Source organism: Onychostruthus taczanowskii, unplaced genomic scaffold, assembly GCF_017590055.1.
Source record: "Onychostruthus taczanowskii isolate IOZ18803 unplaced genomic scaffold, ASM1759005v1 scaffold51, whole genome shotgun sequence".
Taxonomy (NCBI): Eukaryota; Metazoa; Chordata; class Aves; order Passeriformes; family Passeridae; genus Onychostruthus; species Onychostruthus taczanowskii.
Window position 1 is genome coordinate 5604980 of NW_024502680.1, and position 19981 is coordinate 5624960.

General features: G+C 50.5%; 1 protein-coding gene across 1 annotated transcript; it reads left to right on the forward strand.

Moving 5' to 3' along the window:
* The first annotated feature begins 1654 nt into the window (after window positions 1-1654).
* Window positions 1655-19981, forward strand: KY (kyphoscoliosis peptidase). Its single transcript, XM_041416397.1, has 12 exons — window positions 1655-1916; window positions 2866-2928; window positions 4863-4925; window positions 6476-6550; window positions 6694-6726; window positions 7293-7343; window positions 8424-8506; window positions 8869-8977; window positions 11579-11696; window positions 15890-16078; window positions 17018-17208; window positions 18035-19981. The coding sequence occupies exons 1-12, from the start codon at window positions 1778-1780 to the stop codon at window positions 18943-18945; spliced, it is 2025 nt and encodes a 674-aa protein (XP_041272331.1). The 5' UTR covers window positions 1655-1777; the 3' UTR covers window positions 18946-19981.

Below are 19981 nucleotides of genomic sequence, written 5' to 3' on the forward strand. Positions count from 1 at the left end.
GGGCTCAGTGACAGGTGACAGAGGGGTGCTAAAGGCCAACAGGCAGATGGTGAAACTGTGATTAGAAAGTCACTCCAGCCATAAATCTCAGGGACCTGAAATGGAGATGGGCAAGCCCCAGATGGCTTGGAAATCTGCTTGGCAGAGTGCAGCACAGCTCAGCGTGCATCTGGCCCTCCTTCCTCCTCATCTTCATCCTCCTCCTTCTCACCAGGTTTAGCCACCTCCAGCCAGCTCACAGCCAGAGCTGAACCCTGAAACAAAAACTCAGGGCACTTCTGAAACAAAAATTCCTCTAATGCACAAAGTAAAGAGCAAATCCTGGGCCCCAGCAACATTGTCATCCATCCTGGCACGGGGCTCTGGTTGCATTGCTGGGGTTACAGGCACATCCCATCCCTGGTGCCCCTGTCTTGGCAAGAAAGCTGTGGCACCAGCCAGGGGGGCACAGGGGGCTCAGGGCTGTACCACGGGGCACCAGCAGAGCTGGATGGATGCAGGTTCCCTGCGGCCACACACGCTATTTCTGGATATGCTGAGGAGCTGCTTAGGGCTGGATTTGCAGGCGAGCACGGGGGCATATCAGCTGTCCATGCTCTGGAAGGGGCTCAGGAACAGAAAAGGGGCAGGAGATTGGGAGGGGACAGGTTTTATATAGAGATCCACGGGAAAACCCGTGTCTCCAAACACAGTAACCTAACACCAGGTAGTAGTACCAGTTCCTGCCCGTGGATCCAGGACAACAAATTTCCCCACCTGCAGGCAGAAGAGCCCACTGCTCTCACACTCCTGTCTGAAAAAGACCCCTGCCCATGCCAAGCTCCCGAACCCCCTCTCTGCCCGCGGGTGCCTCCCACAACCTTTCCCAAGGCTGCCGGAGAGCCCTTCAGCCCACAGGTGCTGCCGCTCCCCCGGGACCCCCGGCCAAGGCGGGGGCTGCCAGCACGGCCGGGACGGGGGCCAGTGGTAAAATTAGAACGCGTGTCCCTGCCAGCCCCTCCTGCGAGCTGCAGGGACCAGCTGAGCCCGGCTAACCCGCACTGTAACCCTTCATGTCCCCCGTTTGGTGGGCTGGGACAGTTACTAGAAAGCCAGGGATTTGCAGGGCTTTCCTTTTTGATCAGCCGTGTCCAGCTACCCCAGACAGCCGGCTCGCGGGCTGATGGGGCAGAGAGGTGGGGTTTTTTGCATCCTTTGGGACAGTGGGGATTGAAGTCTGCAATTCCCTTCTCTGCTGTCCCTTTCCACCACAGGCAGTCCTGCAGAAACCGATCCTCCCCACTTCAAAGGTTCGTATCTCCTTTCCAGCCCCTTCTCCCCACCGCTGCCCTCCTCCTGCAGCAGTTATTATTTACGCTCCTAAGCATCCTTTGAGTTCTGCCGGGGGACAGGATCCAAAGAGAACGCCTTTTAAGGATTTGTGCCAGCTCCGGGAAGCGAATCCCCCCCAGCGAACAGTGGTGCTGGGGGATTTGAGTGTAGACAAGTGCTTAAAGCTGAAAAGGGCAGAGAGAGGGGAGGGAGCCGGGGGCACGCTCTGAAACCAGACCCCCCCGCCCGAAACGCAGCTCCTTCCTCTGCTTTAGGAAACGGATCCCTCCTGCGATTTCCTTTCAAAGGTGACTTGTAACCTCTTCATTAGGGTCGGCTTTGGCAGAGCCCCGATGGTGCAGCTGGCAGGGCCGGGGCTGCGCTGGGCGGGAGCGCGCTCGCCTCGCCAGGGCTGGCAGCACTCGCGGCTGCTCGGCGCAGCGGCGGCAGCACCGGCGCCCCGGCCATGCTGATGGGTACCATGGACTTTAAGACAGATGCCAGTGCAGTCACCATCAATCTGCTGCTTATTGTGCGCCCCGAGGAGGCAGCGAGCAAGGAGAAAGGGCAGCGAGAGGGGCAGACGGAAGGCGGCCGAGGCGCAGGTAACATCGCGCCCGCCGCGGGCGAGGGAGGGCAGGGCTGCGGCTGCACACGGAGACGAGAAGCAGCAGCTTTGGAGCAGGATTTGGGCTTCCTTCTCCTCTTTGCACGCGTGATGCCAAACTCCAAAATGCCAACTTTTTTGCAGAAGCCCAGCGTGTGTCCGCGGGTGCAGCAGAGCCTCGCTGGAGCCGCGCTCCGAGCCGCAGCCTGTGCGGCTGCAGTGCGCGCAGCCCCGGTGCAGCGGCGGGGGCACACGGGGACACACGGGGACACTGATGCCAGGGCTGTGCTTGCACCTTGCTGTGCCCCGCGGGCTCTCTGGGCTCGGCAGTGGGAGCAGGGAGAGGGCTCAGCAGTTTCACTCCACTGCCCTGGAGTACAGGAGCAGAAGTGTTTTGTTTGCAGCGTGCCCAGGCTTTGTCTCCGAGCCTCACTGTCCTGAGCCATTTATAGCTACAGTTTGGGACAGTGTCCCTGGCCCAACTCCCTGTTCTGCAGAGGGTCTTCCAAAAAGCTACAGCTGTGCTCTGCAATTGCAAGGGGAGCCTCCCTGCAGAAGTAAAGGGAGGAGAATGAGTATTCCTGCACTAAAACCTGGGAGAGAAGCTGAATTTTCAGACTACCAGTCCCAGGCTAACAACTATAGGCAGAGCTATCACAAAGTTGTGTCCATGCTCCATCAAGCACGGCGTTCAGCACCTGCTCAAATCAGAGCAAATCCTACCAAAGCAGTTAGGCCTGGACTATTGCACTTTCTGCCCCCTGGTATTTCATACTTTGGCAACAAGAGCTGCAAGCCAAGGCTGCAGATGAGACAGAAGGTGGATCCTGATGACACCTGGCATCAGCTGGGATAATGGGCTGCATGAAAGGGTTTGGGGTGCTTGGTCTTCAAGCAGCACTTCGGTCCAGGAGGACCCTTTCCAATCTCCCATTTCTATCTTACAGGTTCCAAGGGTGATGGCAATGGAAACAGCAGATCACAGCCAGCTCAGGGCACAGACCTGAACGGTAGGTCACCCTCTCCCTCTGGGAGAAACCACCCCCAGCGCACAACCCAAAGCTCCAAGCTGTGCCTCTCGAGCATAAATGTGCTTCACACAAGCCATCCCTCTCCAGTGCTTTCAGGGGCTCCAGTGGAGGCACACAGAGGGCCTGGCAAGCATGCCTCCCTCCGTGCTCTCCGTGCCCATGGACAGGATGCACAGGGTGGCACTGCCGAGCCCCCGCACATCCATCTGCAGGGATTCTCCTGCCACGGAGCTCGCTCGGATTACAAGTGCACCAAGCTCTTACATTTCACAGCCAGCCGAAGGCAGGGGAAATTCAGTGCCCCCAATTGCTCAGGTTGCAGCTAGAAGTTCCAGAGACTTCCCCAGCACTCACACACCTTAAAGCAGCATCTGGGGGATGCAAAGAACATTTTGAACCTTCTCTCCACCAGTCCTTTCTTCATCTCCCCTCCCTCAGAGACTGAGCACAAGGCAGGTGGGACTGCTGACCAGGAATGATGTGGATTCTAGTTCTCAATGTTCCGTTGCCAATTCCCAGGGTTCTGCCCTAAAATAGTTGAGGAGGAACATCTGAGGAGGTGATCCCAGAACTGTGGAGCAGCTCCCAGGGAAGGGACTTAGATCATCCCTCTTGTTTTCCTGGCAGTCTAAGCCTGCCATGGCTTAGCAGAGAAAGGCAGGGGCAAAGGTAGAGCAAGACACAGTTAATTCTCATGGTACCAGACAGTGGATTTTAGCTACACCAAGGAGGAACTTTGCTTCCACAGGTCAAGCAATAGCAGCATGCAAAAGCCAGGGCTGCTCCCAGCAGGATGCCTGGCAGGAGCCCTGATCCAAGTCCCTCTGTAATCAGTAGTGGCTGGAGGTTGCACACAGTCTGGGAGCAAACAATATTTCATGGCAAGGCACTACTTTGGGACTTTTCTTACAAAGCAGATAACGAAAGCCTCCACTCCAGGAAGCAGATAAATATCCTGCTTTCTCTGCCTCTGTCATGCTCAAGAGGTTCTGCAATCAGAGCTGCAGTCAGCCTCCTCTAGGAGTGAGTAAGAGGCTGATATTGATCATTTCCCACCCTGGATTACTGGCAGGGGTATTTAGCATGCACATGGAAGTCCTTCCCTTGCAGGTCTACCTTAAGCACAATTTAAACCCTTGGGAGGGGGGAATTCAGGCTCCAGAGGAGCAGGCAGAGCTTTGGCTCCTCTGGCACCACAAGGGTTAATGAACTGCCCTTTCACCAGCCATCTTAGTGTCCCTATGAGGCCTCTGACACCTCTGGTGCTGCCACAATATTTGCAAGCTTATATAATCCCCAGCCCACTGAGCCAAAGAGGCTGTGACCCCACTCCCTTCACTCTGGGGACTGGTCCTTGTCATGGCCACAGGGCACAAATGGACAAGCTGTGAGATCAGGCTCCCCCCTGGCTCCTGGTGGGATGGGGATCCCAGGACACTTTGAAAAAGAGTGAGAGATCACCCTGGCCATCACCAGCAGGGCCCGGAGCGAGGGCTCTGTGTCCCCTGGCATTGCTCCCTCCCTGGGGCACAGTCTGCTGCCTCACCCGTGTGAACCCTGGGCACATCCAGTGCTGCCCACACCTCCCTCTGCCCCAGGACTCCAGGTCCAAGAGTCTCCCAGAAGGGAGAGTTGCTGACAGCCACACCAAAGTTGCCACTCTGTCTCCAAGCCCCCAGCCCTGCCCTTGTCTCCCACCCAGCTCTCCAAACTCCCCTGGTCCGAGCGCCCCGCCCGGGCTGGGCTGGAGCATCCATCCCTCTGCAGAGGGGTCAGGCACCAGGAGCCACTGAGCTTTGGATCTGAAGAACAGGGCTGAGCCTCCTGAGTCTGAGCAGGGCGGGTTTAACCCCATCCTTGCTGACTGTTTGGCTCTCTCCAAGGCACTGAGATGTTTCCCTTTGTGCCCCCAGGCCGGCACGGCCCCACGGGTCCCTGTGAGCAGACACCACCCATCACTTCAGGCCCTGACAAAGGTAAGTGGTGAGCCAAGAGACAGAGCAGGGCTTCACTGAGCCTCCAACAAGCTTTTTCTCTAATAAAATAACCTCAGAACCTCCCAAGAGAGAGAAAATACCCCACCCTGGGACAGCTGCCCCTCAAAGCACTTGCTGGCCAAGGACTTGTCTGGCCACAAAACACAAGGAGAGCAGCAAGTGCTTCTCTGAGCTTGGAGCAACTGTTCTGGTGGCAGGGAGCTGGAGCAAGAGGATCTTTAAGGTCCTTTCCAACCCAAACCATTCTAAGATTTTTTATGATGGATATCTCAATCAGGAATAATTAAATAAAGATCACAAAAGCACCAGCAACCATTTCATACCACCAGTTTTTAAAGCAATGATACAGCACATTGAAAAATTCCTATGGAATTAAATTTTTCATTTGTTAAATGCCTTTTAAACTCATCAAAGCAGAAGGCATTCATCACCAGTAAATTTGTCTCTTGAAAACAAAGATTTTTAATTTATGGGGGGAAACTTGGAAAGTGAAAGTTGGAGACAAAAACCCACAAAAAAGCAAAGTAAAAATAATTTTGAGCAATAAAAAGGACCTGAAAATATGAAAACTTTAAGGAAATCAAACCATTTGCATAAAGCCCTCTCTTTGAGAAACAACTTCATTTTATCTTTTAATTAACTGACAAAAAACTCTGACACCCTGATATCTGCAACCATCCTAGAACTGGAGTCAAACTCTAAGACTTAGGTTTTTACAGCTTATACAGTTTTTCTTGCTTTCTGGTTTTGGGGCTTAAAGGACATTGAATCTCTCTGCATAATCACAGGAGAAACTTCACTTTTCTAAGGGTAAATTCTGCAGAAAAACTTATTCTTTGATGAAAATGCAGATTCCCACCTAATTAGCTAGTTTCAAGAGCTGACTTTAAAGAAAAACCCCAAATGTCATGAGGTGTAGGTGCAGGAGGCATGACTGGATGGCAGCCCCAAGGTGCATTAACATCTTGACCTCCAGTCTCCTGAGTCACTTCTGCCTGATCCAAAAGAGAAGCCCAGGAGCACATGGAGCTCCTCCAGGGAACCTCAAGAGCTGCAAACCCTTCTGAAATACCTGTCAAAAAATGCAGCCTCTGTTAAAAAAGTTCAGGTAGTTTTTATGAGAGATTCACTCACTCTTTTTCTGGTATTTGCCTCTCTGAAACTTTAAAGACCAGAGCCCAGGTTTTCAGGAGAGGTTTTTCTGGAGCATCAGGGACAACAGCTGGCTCCTCCAGGATGCTGCCTCTTACAGGCAATGGCCTTTGCCAGACATTTTAGTATCACAAGTCCAACCATTTTCATCACTTCAAGCCTTTCTCGGTTTAATTCCAAGAAAAATCAATGCAAGCCATTGATTCTCTGCTTGCTGTAGCTCCATCAAGAGCTCTTTAACATGGTGATAAACCTTGGCTATCACCAGAGCTGCTGCTTTGTCTAAGTAAAGAGCTGCCTCGGCAGGCACTCCCGCCCTCTCCTCCATATCCTGGTTAGTTTTCCCCTTTCAGGGAGTTTATAATTGTTTCTTGCAGGAACCCAAGTGACAGTGGAGATTCACCACGAGGACACCAGCCCCCAGCTCATCAAGAGACTCTCCTTGGGAAAAGGTACAGCCCAGCTTTAAACCCCAGCAGAGGCTCAGCCCATCCTCCCTTCCTTTTTCCAGAGCTGTGGAGCTCCAGGGGATGCTGCAGCCTGGAGCCTGGGCAGGGCTGGGGGGATCCCACTAACCCTGCCTGGCTTGTTGCAGGTTCCCAGAGGCTGAGAGGACACGACAACAAAGGTGAGGCTCTGCTCTATCAAGCTCTCCCTCCCCTGGGAAGCTGCTCCCAGGAGGAGACAGGCTCACTCCTCCCATGGGGAGGCTGCTAAAGGGCACATGCTGCTGGACCTTGCCCGTGACTGGGGCTTGAGGAGCAAAATCCTTCTGCTCTTGGGGTGTGGGTGTCTCCTCCTCCTCCTCTGGCCCTGGGATAAGGCAGGTGGTGACACTGTAGTGTCCCTCAGCAATCCCCCAGCTGCTGCAGAGCTTCCACTGGGGTTATCTAAAAGCTCTGGAGCTCAGCACTCCCTTCTTCCATGCCTGGAGAGGTTTGGCCCTGGTGGGCTGGGGTTTGATGTCCCAACCCTTGGGCTAGAACAGGAGATATCTGTCTGCTGGGGAATGGGGGCTCTGCAGGAGCACACTCCACAGGGTGCTCACATCCATGTCCAAACAGAAAGGAATGGGCTAAGAAGAGCCTCACTTCCAGCTTTTTCCACCCAATCCTGCCCCTCACCATAATTTATTTCTAGTTACCTTTTTTTTTCTGTGGGTAACACCCTCCTCTCTCCCTCTCTGCTTTGCAGGTTTCCAGAAGACTGAGGCCCCACGGCCACCGGGAGCAAAGGACCTCCATGGTAACCATCCATCAGCACCAGTAGAGCTCAGCTTCCCAAGCCCCTGATCCTTGGGATGGCAGAGGGGAATGGCTTTGGGAGCCCCACACGTGCCCAAGCCCTGCCCAAGGGAAGGGAAACAGGCACACAGGAGTGTTGGGCGTGCTGTGGATCCCACTCCTGCACAGAGCCTCTGCAGACAGAACCTGCCAAGGACAAATCCTCATAGCCACATTTTAAAAAAAGACCATTCCCTAACCAAAAAGGCAAGAAGTAATTTTTAGAGCTGTGGAGAGTGGGAACCCTTAAATGTGTAAATCTGCTTGCTCTCTCTTTAGGTCAGTGTTACACCTCTTTTCAGGGAAAATACAGATACACAAACCAGCCTGTTAAGAAATAGGTGCCTACATGCTGATTTGGGCAGACAGGCACCTGCCTGGCACAGGAATATGTCCATCCATTCCCCATGGCTCATTGATGGAAGACAGCAGTGTCAGCTCACTCCAAGACTGTTTAAAAAAATCAGTTATCTGGTTAATTAGGGCAAGTTATTAACCCTTTGTTCACACTGAGTAGAACCAGGAGCTCAGAACCTGTGAAGATGCAGAGGGTAGGCAGAGTGGGTTCAGTCCAGCTGCTCCCAGTGTTACCTTCCTCATGTCCCTAAATTCCTTCAGAATTGTGGTCCTTTACCACACAAAACTCCTAGAGAAACCCAGCTCTTTATTGCTGGGGTTTTTAAAGTAGTCATGTGTTTTCTAAGGCTTACACAGTATAGATTTTCCCTGATACTTGTGCATTGTTCTCCTTCCCCTCCATGCCATATCCCAGGATTTTCCATGCTGTTATGCAGTGCCAAAGTTGCAGGGGCAGCTCACGCTCCAGCACTGCACAAATCCCAGCAGTCTAGACAGGATGGCTCCTGCTTTCCATGCAGCTGGCAGGGACCTCCTGCGGGTGCCCTCGTGTCCTCTGCTCCCTAAGCACCAGCTGATGGATGTCTCCGTGGGCCAGGCAGGAGATCTGGCCCCTTGTTCCACCATACTGCCAGGAAAAACACTCCCTGCTTTCCCAAAACAATGACAACTCGTTTCTTCCCAGCATATCCATGGGACAAATCCTCTTTGAAATCCATGCCAGTAGATCTGCAGCAATTAAAGAAGCTGGATGCCTACGCATTAAAAGTAAGTCTTGCTTTTGCCTCTGTCCTCCTCCCAGCTCCCCTGCAGCGACATTCCACAAACCTGGCTCCCAGCACCAACACCAGCTTAGGCTGAGCTATGGGGCAACAGCATTAGAATCTCCCCAAACAAGTGAAAAACCTTTTCCCTTTAAACATTAGCAAAGAAATCCCACTCTGGGAACTATAACCACAAATACATGGACCTACAGCACTGTAGCTGTATTTTTAAGGGAGCTGGAGGCACAGCAGCCTCTGGCAGGTGGGGTCTCACTGCCTTCAGAAGAGCAAGGGATGGTGAGGACAGGAGATCTACCACAGGGTGGATCTTCACCATGACCTTGCAATGCTTCCCCCCACACACAGGTGAACGTCACGAACAGCGTGGAGGAGCTGGTGAAAGCCCTGCTGAAACAAGCCCGGACTGACCTGGAGAAGGTTCGAGCCATATGGATGTGGATATGCCATCACATAGGTAGGCTCAGGTCTCCAACTGAAGACAAGGCTGTCACTGTCACCCCTGTCCCACTGCCGTGGCATTTTACTGGGTATTTGTGGGTTATTTCCATGTGGGAAGTGGAATGAAGGCTTTCTGAAGGTTTTTATCCAGAAATGCATCCAGACCTCTGTTTCTCAGTCTTTCTCCTCACACTGCCAGGCTCCAACAGGTTTTTGTGCCCATGATTAACCTGTAACTCCATTTGAGGTGTGACCAGACAAGTCCCTAGCATCCAAGAGCCAGAGCAAAAGCCAGGCTGCCCAACACCAGGGACCTGCTTGTCACCTTCAGAGCTACCCCACACCACCAGAGCCCAGTTTTGAGGGGGTGAACAGGGAGCAGGTGATGATCCAGATTTCAGAAAGAGCCTGGCCTAGTGGAAGGTGTCCCTGCACCATGGCAGGCAGTTTGGAATGAGATGATCTTTAAGGTCCCACTCAGACCATTCTAAGTTTGATCTCCATCCCTGTGCCAAGTCCCCACAGCCCCTCCAGCACAGTCTGATGCTGGTGCCTTTGCTCTGGGAGGGTCCCAGTGTCACACAGGCACCACCAGGGACCATCCAGCTGCCTTGCCCAGCTCCATGTCCCACACTGGCACCTGTATGATTGCAGTTCCTGCCTGTGCCTGCACCTTTTCAACCCTGCAGAGAGCTGCATCCACTCAGGTTCCCCTGCCCTCTCCTATTCGGTCCAAAGGCTGGAGTTACACAATAACCAGGAGATGGGAAGAGGAGGAGGAGGCAGCACTTGTAGCCTCTCCCATCTGGCACATCAAAAGGGGCTTCTTGCCACCCCAGTGCCTCGATGGGGGAAAACTGGATATGCAACATGGTGGCATTTTGCATAACATAAGCAAAAATGTTTATTTCCCATTAAGTCTTGGGGGCAGAGAGGCAGAACTGTCCTTTCTCTCACCTCCCACACATCCTGATGGGGCACTGCTGCAGTGCAGGCCAAGTGATGGAGAGGAAAAGAGCAGTTTGGGCAGCACTGGCCTCATCTCACACCCACTGGGATCAGCAGCTACAGGGTTAGCATGGTTGGGTCAGTCCCAAACTGCTTTAGTCTTGCCCTGAAATATGGAGAGTGCTGATTTCACTGCATGTCCTGAAGCCCAGGCTTTGAGTCACCCAGCACTGGTTATTCTGTCTTTCCACTGTTAACCCTTTTCTGCCCACACTACCTGGGCAGGGCCTGGTTGGAGTCAGTCCACACTCCTCAACATTCAGGGGATGTCTCTGGCCCTGACAGCTATGCTGAGATCTCCTCACAAGATCTTTTACACCACCTTGACCCTGGCTCTCATTCCTTCCTGTGAGACTGACCCTTATTTACATACACAGAAAAGACACACAGTTGGGAATTTAAATCTGCTGGCAAAAACGCAATGTATCTATCCTGGAATTGCACTGATGACATAAACTCCTTCCTTGGGTGGATTTTAAGTGAGAACACTGCTCTCTGGGCATCTCTTCCCACTCTGTTCAGTTCCTGCCTGTGATGGGCTGCTATGCCCATGCTGCATCAGCACTAAAGGAAATAATGCTTTCAGCTGTCACTTGCAGCACAAATAGAAAGCCCCATGGAGCCAGCAGCCCTCCAAGTGCCCTGAACTTTGCTGGTGGTCAGTGAGCAGCCAGGGTGGAGCAGCCAGCCCTTCCCAGTGGCTGGAGCCAGCACCGAGGAGGCATCGGCCGAGCCCCTCGGATGGATGATGGGCAGGGGCAGCATTTCATCAAAGCACACACAGCCTGCTGCTGCTTTTCTTCCTCTGCCCCAACACCAAGGGGAGGGGGAACCAGCTGATGCAGCATTCCTGAGAGCTTTGTCAGAAAAATACATCTGTATTTTAAGAAAGAGGTTGTGGACAGGGCCAAGGTTGGTGGGATTGAATTAACCTCCCCAGACCAGTTCTGCAAGCTCTGTCTGAAGGAGTCTTGCTGTTGTGTCCTCATTCCAGTAAATCAAGATTTCCTGAGCTTCCAGGTATTGATATAACCACACTGGACAGGGCCTGGAGCAACCTGGTATAATGGAAGTGTCCCTGCCCCTGGCAGGGCATTGGAATGACATTACCTTTAATGCTCCTTCCAACCCAAACCATTCTATAATTCTGTGACTCACTTGCAGCAAGTGTTTCCCAACAAGCTGCTTTTCAAGTATTTTTAATATAAATTGCTTGTAAAGAGTGCAAAAGTCTCAGCAGTTTCTTTTGAGGCAACACCAATCTGACTCCTCCAAATGCAGCGTGCTCTGGTTTATACTGGGAACTCTTCAGACTGTAGATCCTCCACTTGAGGGCAATTCCTGAGGACACCCATTGTGTCCAAAAATCAAAGTTTTCCTCTCACTTGGATTCAACTGCTGAACCCCAGCCCAAGCTTAGAGCAAAGGGTGATGAGGGACAGAGCTGTCCCTCTGGCCCAGCAGTGTCCAGGCCACCATCCCCAGCACAGCCACAGCGCATTCCCTTCTGCTCACAGAGACGAAAAACAACCCAAGCATTGCTCCTGCTGCCCATCAGTCCCCTTGCCTCTGGCTTTTGGATGAACCCTTGTCTGTGTTCCTTCCCCAGAATACGACGTCGTGGGCTACCACAACAAAAGCCAGCTGTCAAGCAAGCCCAGAGACGTGCTTCAGATGGGCAAGAGCATTTGTGAGGGCTATGCCGAGCTCTTTGAACATATGTGCAGGTAAATTAAGTTCAGAAGCATTCAATGCCAGGGAGAGTTAACATTCCTTGTCATCTCCGTGCCTATCCCGTCTGCCTTTGCATTGACTGATGTGACTTTAAGCAGGACGTGGAACTTTAGCTTTCCAGCCATGCTGTGGAAAAACAGCAAGTCCTAGAAAGGTCAATTTTGCTCTCTCTTCCACTCCCTCCACCCCCCTCCCCAGCATAATTTACTTGGTGCCATCTGCTGAGCTTCGCATTGCATTAACATAATGGCAGATGAAAACATGGAGATAATTTGATTAGAAGAAGTAGGATTTTCCTTGGGGTATCTGGATGTGAAGGTTAAAAGCATTGCAAGACTTCAACAAGGAGTGCTGGTCCCTTGCAAGAGGTAGGCAGAGTCCCAGGAGGAACTTTGCCTACACCCTCTGGAGATGCCCTGTCCCCTCCAGAGCCACCCCAGGGACACTGCCTTGCACTTGCCCCTCTGTTCTGTGCCCAACCTCAAGGTGCAGCACTGTTGAGGCCAATACTGCAATTCCCTTTCTGTACCTACCATTGGAGTTTAATGACTAAAATCCTTTCTTCCTCCAACAAATTCTCATGGACTTCACTGGGGATGAGTCACCAAAACTTCCCCACAGAGCAGGGCTTTGCAGTCAAAGGCATTTCTAAGAGGCAGCCCCTTCCTTGGCAGGGAGACAGAGATGCAGCCCCAATCCTAATCCCTAAGGAAAGGAGAGCCCTCAAAATCCACAGCAAGGAAAGCAATGAAGGTGCTTGGGGGTTTGGGATCAGCCTTAGGCAGAAGGGTTGCCCAAAAGGAGAAAACTGGACCTGACAACTCAGGGAAAGGAGATTGGAAGGGACTTCCTAAAGTAATCTTAAGAGGGTGGGCTTGCAAGATGGCCCTCCCAGGAAGGGGCTTCCATTCCCTTGGAAAAATCCAGACTAGTTATTAATAGCACATGTAAGTAACAATTGGCTTTCCACACCATCCAAAGGGATTTGAGAAGGTTTTTACCATGGAACAGACAAAACCTACAGGGAAAAGGAGAGATTAAAAAAAAACCCCAGCATACTGTGCCAGATGCTGAAGTGGTAAATGTTTCCAGCCAACAACATATCCCGCAATATACATTTGGTCCATTCCAACCCAAACCATTCTACGACATTAAATCTTTAGACATTAGATCTTGTTTTCTAAATAGTAAATAATAAGATGGTGAAGTATGCATTTATAGCTGCAACCTATGGAACAGTTATTAGCAGTTAGAAGGGGGGAATTTGCATCTGTTCATTAAAAAGCATATGCTTAGTTCATTAAAAGCATTAATCTTTCCAAGGATATCTCTGGCTATTTAAAGGCTCTGTTGATTTACTCTCAGTTCCAGGCTGATTAGTCACTATGTGATTCAGGAAACCTCCAGTCATCAAGACTCTTATATTGTCAAATATTAGCAAAATGTTTAGCTCCTGTTGTGAAAAACTGTACTTCAAGACAGCACCCCTTTCTTGCACAGAGATCTCCTCATCCCTTCTCCCCATGCTCTGTGCTGCTCTTACACCGAGTCTAAGCAGAAAGGCAGGAGGCAAAGAGCACTTGTCTTACAGAAAGGCTTTTCAGAGCCAGGTTTTGGGGGGAAAAGGTGTTTTGACATGCCCTTTTTCCCTAGCTCCTGTGAGGGAACTTGAACAAACAAACCAATTTGCCAGTCACCAGGAGTCCCCCCCGAAAGTCCTGCTGAAGGCAACGGCTGACATTGATTGAGTCTTACTTGTCCCAGTGCCAGAGGGAACAATTCCTGTTGCAGAAAAAACACTGTCACCTCTGACCACAGCTTTGGCAGCCAGACTTCCTCCCATCAGCTGAGATTCCTGTCACAGAGGAAAGGTGGGCACACATAGTGGGAAGCTGGCCATAAGGCATCACTTTCCAAACATCAGGTGTGATAGCAGTGAATGCAAACACAGGCTCCTGACCAATGTTTCAGCAGCACTTACCAAGAACTGGCTTCTCAACTGACAAGCAGACTCGAGGAGTCTGGCTAAGTGAAGCAGTGCAAATTCATTAATCCAATTTAGGGCAAACCTCACAGCCTGGAATTAGGGAGACACTCGCTCACCAGGGTTAGTGATGAAGGCACAACAATTATTTTCCCAGGAGAGGTTTCAGCAGCTCTGGGAGCAAAGCTGGCCTCACTGCCTAAAGGGGATCTGATCAGTTAGCTAGCTGCTCCTTCTTCCTCACCAGTCTGTAAATATCCCAGATTTCACATCCTCTTGCTTCCCCCATTTCCTGCAGGCAGCAGCTTTCCCTCTTTTCAGGCACAGAGGCGTACACCTACCTACCACAAGCATAAACCATTCTGTTCCCTTCTGGAGAAGCCAGATTTGCTCCCTTTTTTAGATGAAATGATCAAAGTCAACCTAAAATCAAAGGGAAGAAGATGCCATTGAATTCCAGTGACACCTGTAGTAAGAGCCAGACTATTTCCTATGGTTTTTGAGGCAGAAAAGCAATTTTGTGTTTAATCTCTTTGCTGCACCAAGCAAATGTTGCCAACTGTTTCTTAATTCAGTTCTTCCAGTCCATTTTGTATCTAGGTCGTCTTCAGCCTCACACTGCCACTTCAACCAGTCCTGGAGATCTTCCCAATCTTCTCTCTGCCTGCTTAATTTATCTGTATGAAGTCATTGACACGAGAGACATGAGCACCCTTTTCAACAATACAGAATTGCTCCTTTACAGGATGTTTTAGCTTGGATTTTTGTCTGTTACTAGAGAGACCAGTGTAAATGCTCTGGTCTTTATTTTGAGAACTTTGAACACATCTACACACAAACTCTTCTTGCTGCTTTGCCAACATTCACTGTAATTGAGAGCACTGTGAAAGCAGAACTTGTCCCTTAATGTCCCCTCTGAATATCCCAGCTAACAAGAATGTCTAGAGAAGCCTGGAAGGATTAGATCCAATCCCCATGAAATTAGAGGGAATTTGGTACTTAGCTCCTTGAAACTCCTAGGATCAAATCTTCACTAAAGCTCCCAGGCCAGCTCCTAGTCTCAGTTACATCATGCAAATCCAAGCTCTCACCAGTCTTGTCAGTGGAGTTGTTCCAGATTTACTGCCCAGCTCCATGTCAGAATTTGACTCACAGGGGCCTGTGGGCTGGCAAGGGCCAGACCACCTGCAGCACCAGGTTTCTCCATAGTATTCCTTCCACCCTGGCCTGTTTGCTCTGGATACTCATGGAACAGGCAGTGCCTGCCATCACTGCTCCATCCTCTCCTTTGCTGAAGTTCCCCCCTTCCCTGGAAACCAGCATTCCTCTCCCTGGGAAAAGCAGCCCCTACAAGCTCCACTGCACTGCCAGTTGCCAGCCAGTATCTGTTATCAGGCCTCGACTTCTTAACAACCATGCTCATTATCTTCCCCATAAATATCACTTTTCTCCTGAGCCAAACCCACATTATGCAGACAATCTCACTCTGGAAGCCTGCACACTTTATTACTTAAGGTAGTTGTTCCATTTAACACGCTTCTCTATGAAGAAGAAAAATGTCAATGCTGTCCTACACAAAAGACAACGCTCCAAGTGAAGCAATTTTAGATTAATGGTGAAATAAGATGCCAATGTTAGAATCCATCAGCAGAGAGCTTATTAACACAGTGCTTATTTAAATCTTATTTACACATCCACACAGGTATTCATCATGTTTTTAGAAAGAGACTATTTAATCATTTCTACCCTGGGCAGGCACAAGCTCATTCTTTCAGGATACTAGATCAGCATCCACAATCCCGTGAGGTCTGAGATACCTCAGCTGGTGTCAAACACCAGGCCCACTGTCACAGGGAGAGAACAGCCTGCGCTTTTAATTTATAATTACATGGGCTAATTGTGGACAGCAGCAAAGGGATTCCACTGAGTAACAAGATAGAGAGCAATTAAGCACACTTTATCTTGTCATCCTCTAACAGTGCTGAATCGATGGTGCATCAGGCAAAAAGACAGGGAATATGCAAAACTGGGAGAGAAAAGGCCCTTCCTCCAGCAGGATGCTCTCTGAATCTCTGTGCAAAGACTACAAAAACAAACAGCCCCACCCAACACCTCAGGCACCATCACCTTTTCTCCTTCCCCAGAAATACCTGACAGGTTTAACACAGAACTCTCCTGCTCCAGCTTATCATTTTCTTTCAGTCTTGCAGGGATTCAGTGCAAGAAGCTCTCAGGACATGCCAAGGGATATGGGTACAAGACAGGGCAGACCTTCACAGGGGACTCTGACCATGCCTGGAACGCTGTGTACCTTGAGGGAAGGTGGCATTTACTGGACAGCACCTGGGGGAGCGGGTCTGTGGATGATTCCTTCACCAAGTTCACCTACAGGTAAAGACCCCCCTCTATCTGAGTACACAAACCCTCCACAAAGGCAGTAGGAAAGCTGCTAGGATTGGCAAACCAAACAGACACATCTGGGGCCACGGGAAGACCCAAAGCTGTCGCAGCAGACACCACAGTATGTGCTGCAGTCAAAAGGGCCATGACACACAGAGTGTCACCATACAGGCATTCACCCAAACACAGTAACACCTTACTGCACAAGAAGGCTTCAGGCATCTACCCATACACAGTAACATCGTGGCACTTCAAAAGGCTGCAAGCATCTGCCCTTGTTCTCTAGCCCAGCCTTTTATCCCCTCATGCTGATGCTCTGTCCCTGTGTGCCCTCTGCTCCCTTTGGTGCTGGTCAGTGCCCCTGGGCACTCCATGGCTCATTGCTGTCAGTGCTGCTCACCTGCTGCTCACAGCTGTGCCACTGGGGATGAGGCTGGGCCCCATCCCAATCTCCACAAACTGTGTGCCTGCACAAAGCTGTGAGCAAGGTAGCCAGGCTGCCTGTACAAGGTATGGGGCATAGCCTGTAGAGAGGTATTTGCTCTGAGCAGCAAGTCACAAACTGCTAAAAGCCAGCTGGGTTTGCTTGTCACATCTTCAGTTTAGGCAATAGTCTGTGGCACCCGAGTCACAGCTTTTGTGAATTGATTGCAGTCAACACCCAGTGCCTCCCTCTTTCTCCAGGAGCCTGTGGGTGCAAGGGAATAGTGCAAATACTCAGGGTTTATCCTAAAGCTCAGCATTTGCCCTGGAAACAGAAGACCAAAGCTCAGGTTTCTTCTCTGCCTGGGGAATTTAAAACCCATGGATCTCAGTTTATCAGCAGCTCAAACCACTCCAACACCTTCCTGCTGAAACCACCACCACTGCGCGGGGGAAGAATCCCCTATTTGTAATTACTCATTTTCTCTCATTTCTCCCTTCTCCCAGGTACAATGAGTTTTACTTTCTGACTCACCCAGCCCTGTTCATTAACAATCACTTCCCAGATAACAGTAACTGGCAGCTTCTTAAGCCCACGCTGACGCTGAAGGAGTTTGAGAACAACATGCTGCACAACAGCAACTTCTACACGCTGGGGCTGCTGGCCGCACACCCGGAGACTCCCATCATCCGAACAGGTAACGGGGAAGCCACGGAGCACCTTCCCCCATGCATCCCACATCCAACACACACCACTGAGCACCTCTTCAGGCAATACTGAGCGAGTCCAGCAGCTCTTTTAACATAAAACCACTCAGGTGCTGCAACTGAACAAGGTGCACGTTTAAAACCCCCTCCCTTGGATTTTTCAAGAGCTGCAGGAATTTAACTGCATGGCTAATTTGTGAATGCTAAGAACAGAGTTAAAACTTATGGACATCAACATTTTAGGACGTAATGAAGACTTCAAGCTGTTTGGGAACAGGCTCACAGGGAGGTAGATTAATCTTATATCTACATACTGGAGAGTTCCTGCAATTTGAAGCTCCTGGGAGCAGCTACTGGGCTGGCAATCAGTTCTAATCACCTCTAATTTAGCCCTTCATGATCAGAGAATTCCATAACGGTTTGAGTTGGAAGGAACCTTAAAGCCCATCTCATTCCAACCCCCCACCATGGGCAGGGACACCTTCTACTAGAGCAGGTTGTCCCAAACCCCATCCAATCTGGCCTGACGGTACTTTCAGTTATATTTCACACAGGCTTTCACATTCTGGCAGACCACAGCTCCATGTCAGGCTGTATCAGAACAGGATAAATGCACATCTCCCAGACAAAGGCCTAAGGACACTGGTCTAAGCAGACAGATGACAAGCTGTGACCTGCCAGTTGCAGCTCTTGGTTTTACTTTTAGAGAAAGAGCAACTTAATGAGCCAGATTAACCTTCCCAGAACAGGGGATACATTAGGGTTAAAAACTGTACTGACACTCCTATGCAGCCTCTTTTCTTTTGTATTTCCCAGTAAATGGAAAAGCCTCTGTATCCGTGGACTGCCGCTCTGGCACGTTATTTATGTTCAAGCTGAAGGGAACAGATGAACACGGTTTGATGACTTTGAAAAGACATGGAATGCAGCTGGACATCTACCCACAGAAGACAGGGAGCCACAAGCTGGAGATCTTTGCCAAGCCCTCCAAGGCTGAGGCTTCGGATGACGTCTACAAGTGCGTGCTGGAGTACGTGGTGGAGTGCGAGTCCGTGGACAAGGCCATGCGCTTCCCCAAGGAGCTGCACCAGCCCGTCGGGCCCAGCTGGTTCTCAGAGCGCCAGGGCTTCCTGCGGCCCTCGCACAGCGAGCCCATCCTGCACACCAACGACGGGCGCTGCTCCCTCACCTTCACCCTGAGCAAGGACATCAGCGTCCTGACCTCGCTGCACACCGACGGCAGCGGCAGCCTCGCGGAGGACATGGGCAGGCGGCACGTGCTGCAGATCCACCGCCGGAACCAGATCGAGCTGAAGGTCCAGCTCCCGCACGCGGGGAACTTCGTTCTCAAAATCTACTCCAAGAAGAAGTCGGACCCTGGTAATTACGATTACATCTTCAACTACCTCATCAGGTGCCTGAACACGGAGGTGAAGTGGCCAGCCTTCCCCCAGAGCTACAGCAAGTGGCTGCAAGACTACGAGATCCTGGAGCCGCTCTCGGGCCTGCTGCCGGCCAACCGCAACGTGCGGTTCAAACTCAAAATGCACGGCATTGCCAAGGTGCTGGTCCAGGCTGAGAACACCTACCCTCTCACCCAGAACAAGGGCTGCTGGGAGGGAACCTGCAACACCTCGGGGTGCAGAGAGGTGTTTGTGATGGTGCACGAGAACGCCAACCACAGCTTCTACTCGCACGTCCTCAAATACGAAGTTGAGACCCAGTAACACCCACTCCTTGTTCTTTCACTCACCTGCATGAACCAACCTCCCCAACACACCCCAAACCAGCACAACTTTAGGAGATTGCTCATTCTCTCAACCAAATCTGTTCTTTCAACAAATGCAGGACAACACTTGCAGGCTTTTGCAAGACTGCAGGCTCAAAGATGGTCAAGGAAGCAGAAAATCCTGTTGAAAAAAGGAGCAGCAGTGGAAGACATGAGATAAAACCATCACCTACATTTCAGTAACACTGTCCAGACAAACATTTAGAAGAAAACAACTGACTGTCTGCAGGGCATTCTGTGCCAGCAGGGATTGCTGGTTTCCAAGTTACGGACCATAAGAAAAGTCTTACGAGTGCTACTCCAAGAATTCACCTAGTTGTGGGGCAGGATGAAGAAAGTGTACCCTGGTTTTGAGCAGCAACATTGGACATGAGGAACTTCAGGATACTTAAACCAACTTTCATTATAACTGCAGTCAAGTTGCAAAATACATCCGAGGAGAGAGAAGAGTTAAGAAGAAGATACAACATGAAGTTTCCTTGTGCACTTCACTGTCTTACAGATTTCAATAATACTGGAAATTTTTTTTTACACTGATTCTTAAATACAATAAACAAAATCATTTTTACCTTTTTATATTAGAGTATTGTAGAGACTTTTTCTGCTGTAATTATATCTGAAGCATATGGGTGTTTCCATAAGGAAAACTACAGTAAAAATGAGAATAAAATTCTCAGAAATCACTCCTTCCTCCAACATGTCTATGCATTACTGCAGCTATAAACTGACGGGGTTACATGGGACAGCAGGCTGAGTGACATTATTATCATGTAACAAACCATTTGGTGCTGTACTCTTGGAAAACGCCTCCATGCACAAGGCAAAGAGGGGCTTCTACTGAATCCCACCACAACCGCACATCCTGAGATGGAGCAACATTTTCCTAACTGATTCAGATGCCTGTGAGCGTTAGCATGACCCAAGAGGTATTATGTTTGAGCTTGAATTGAAAATAAACCTGTTATGTTTTTGCA

What these genes read in the sequence shown, in the direction of transcription:
- KY (XM_041416397.1), top strand. Translation starts at nt 1,778, where the DNA reads ATGCTGATGGGTACCATGGACTTTAAGACAGATGCCAGTGCAGTCACC. An exon ending in CACTTCAGGCCCTGACAAAG is followed by an intron (nt 4,926 to 6,475) that starts GTAAGTGGTGAG and finishes TGTTTCTTGCAG; the next exon opens with GAACCCAAGTGACAGTGGAG. An exon ending in GACTCCCATCATCCGAACAG is followed by an intron (nt 17,209 to 18,034) that starts GTAACGGGGAAG and finishes TGTATTTCCCAG; the next exon opens with TAAATGGAAAAGCCTCTGTA.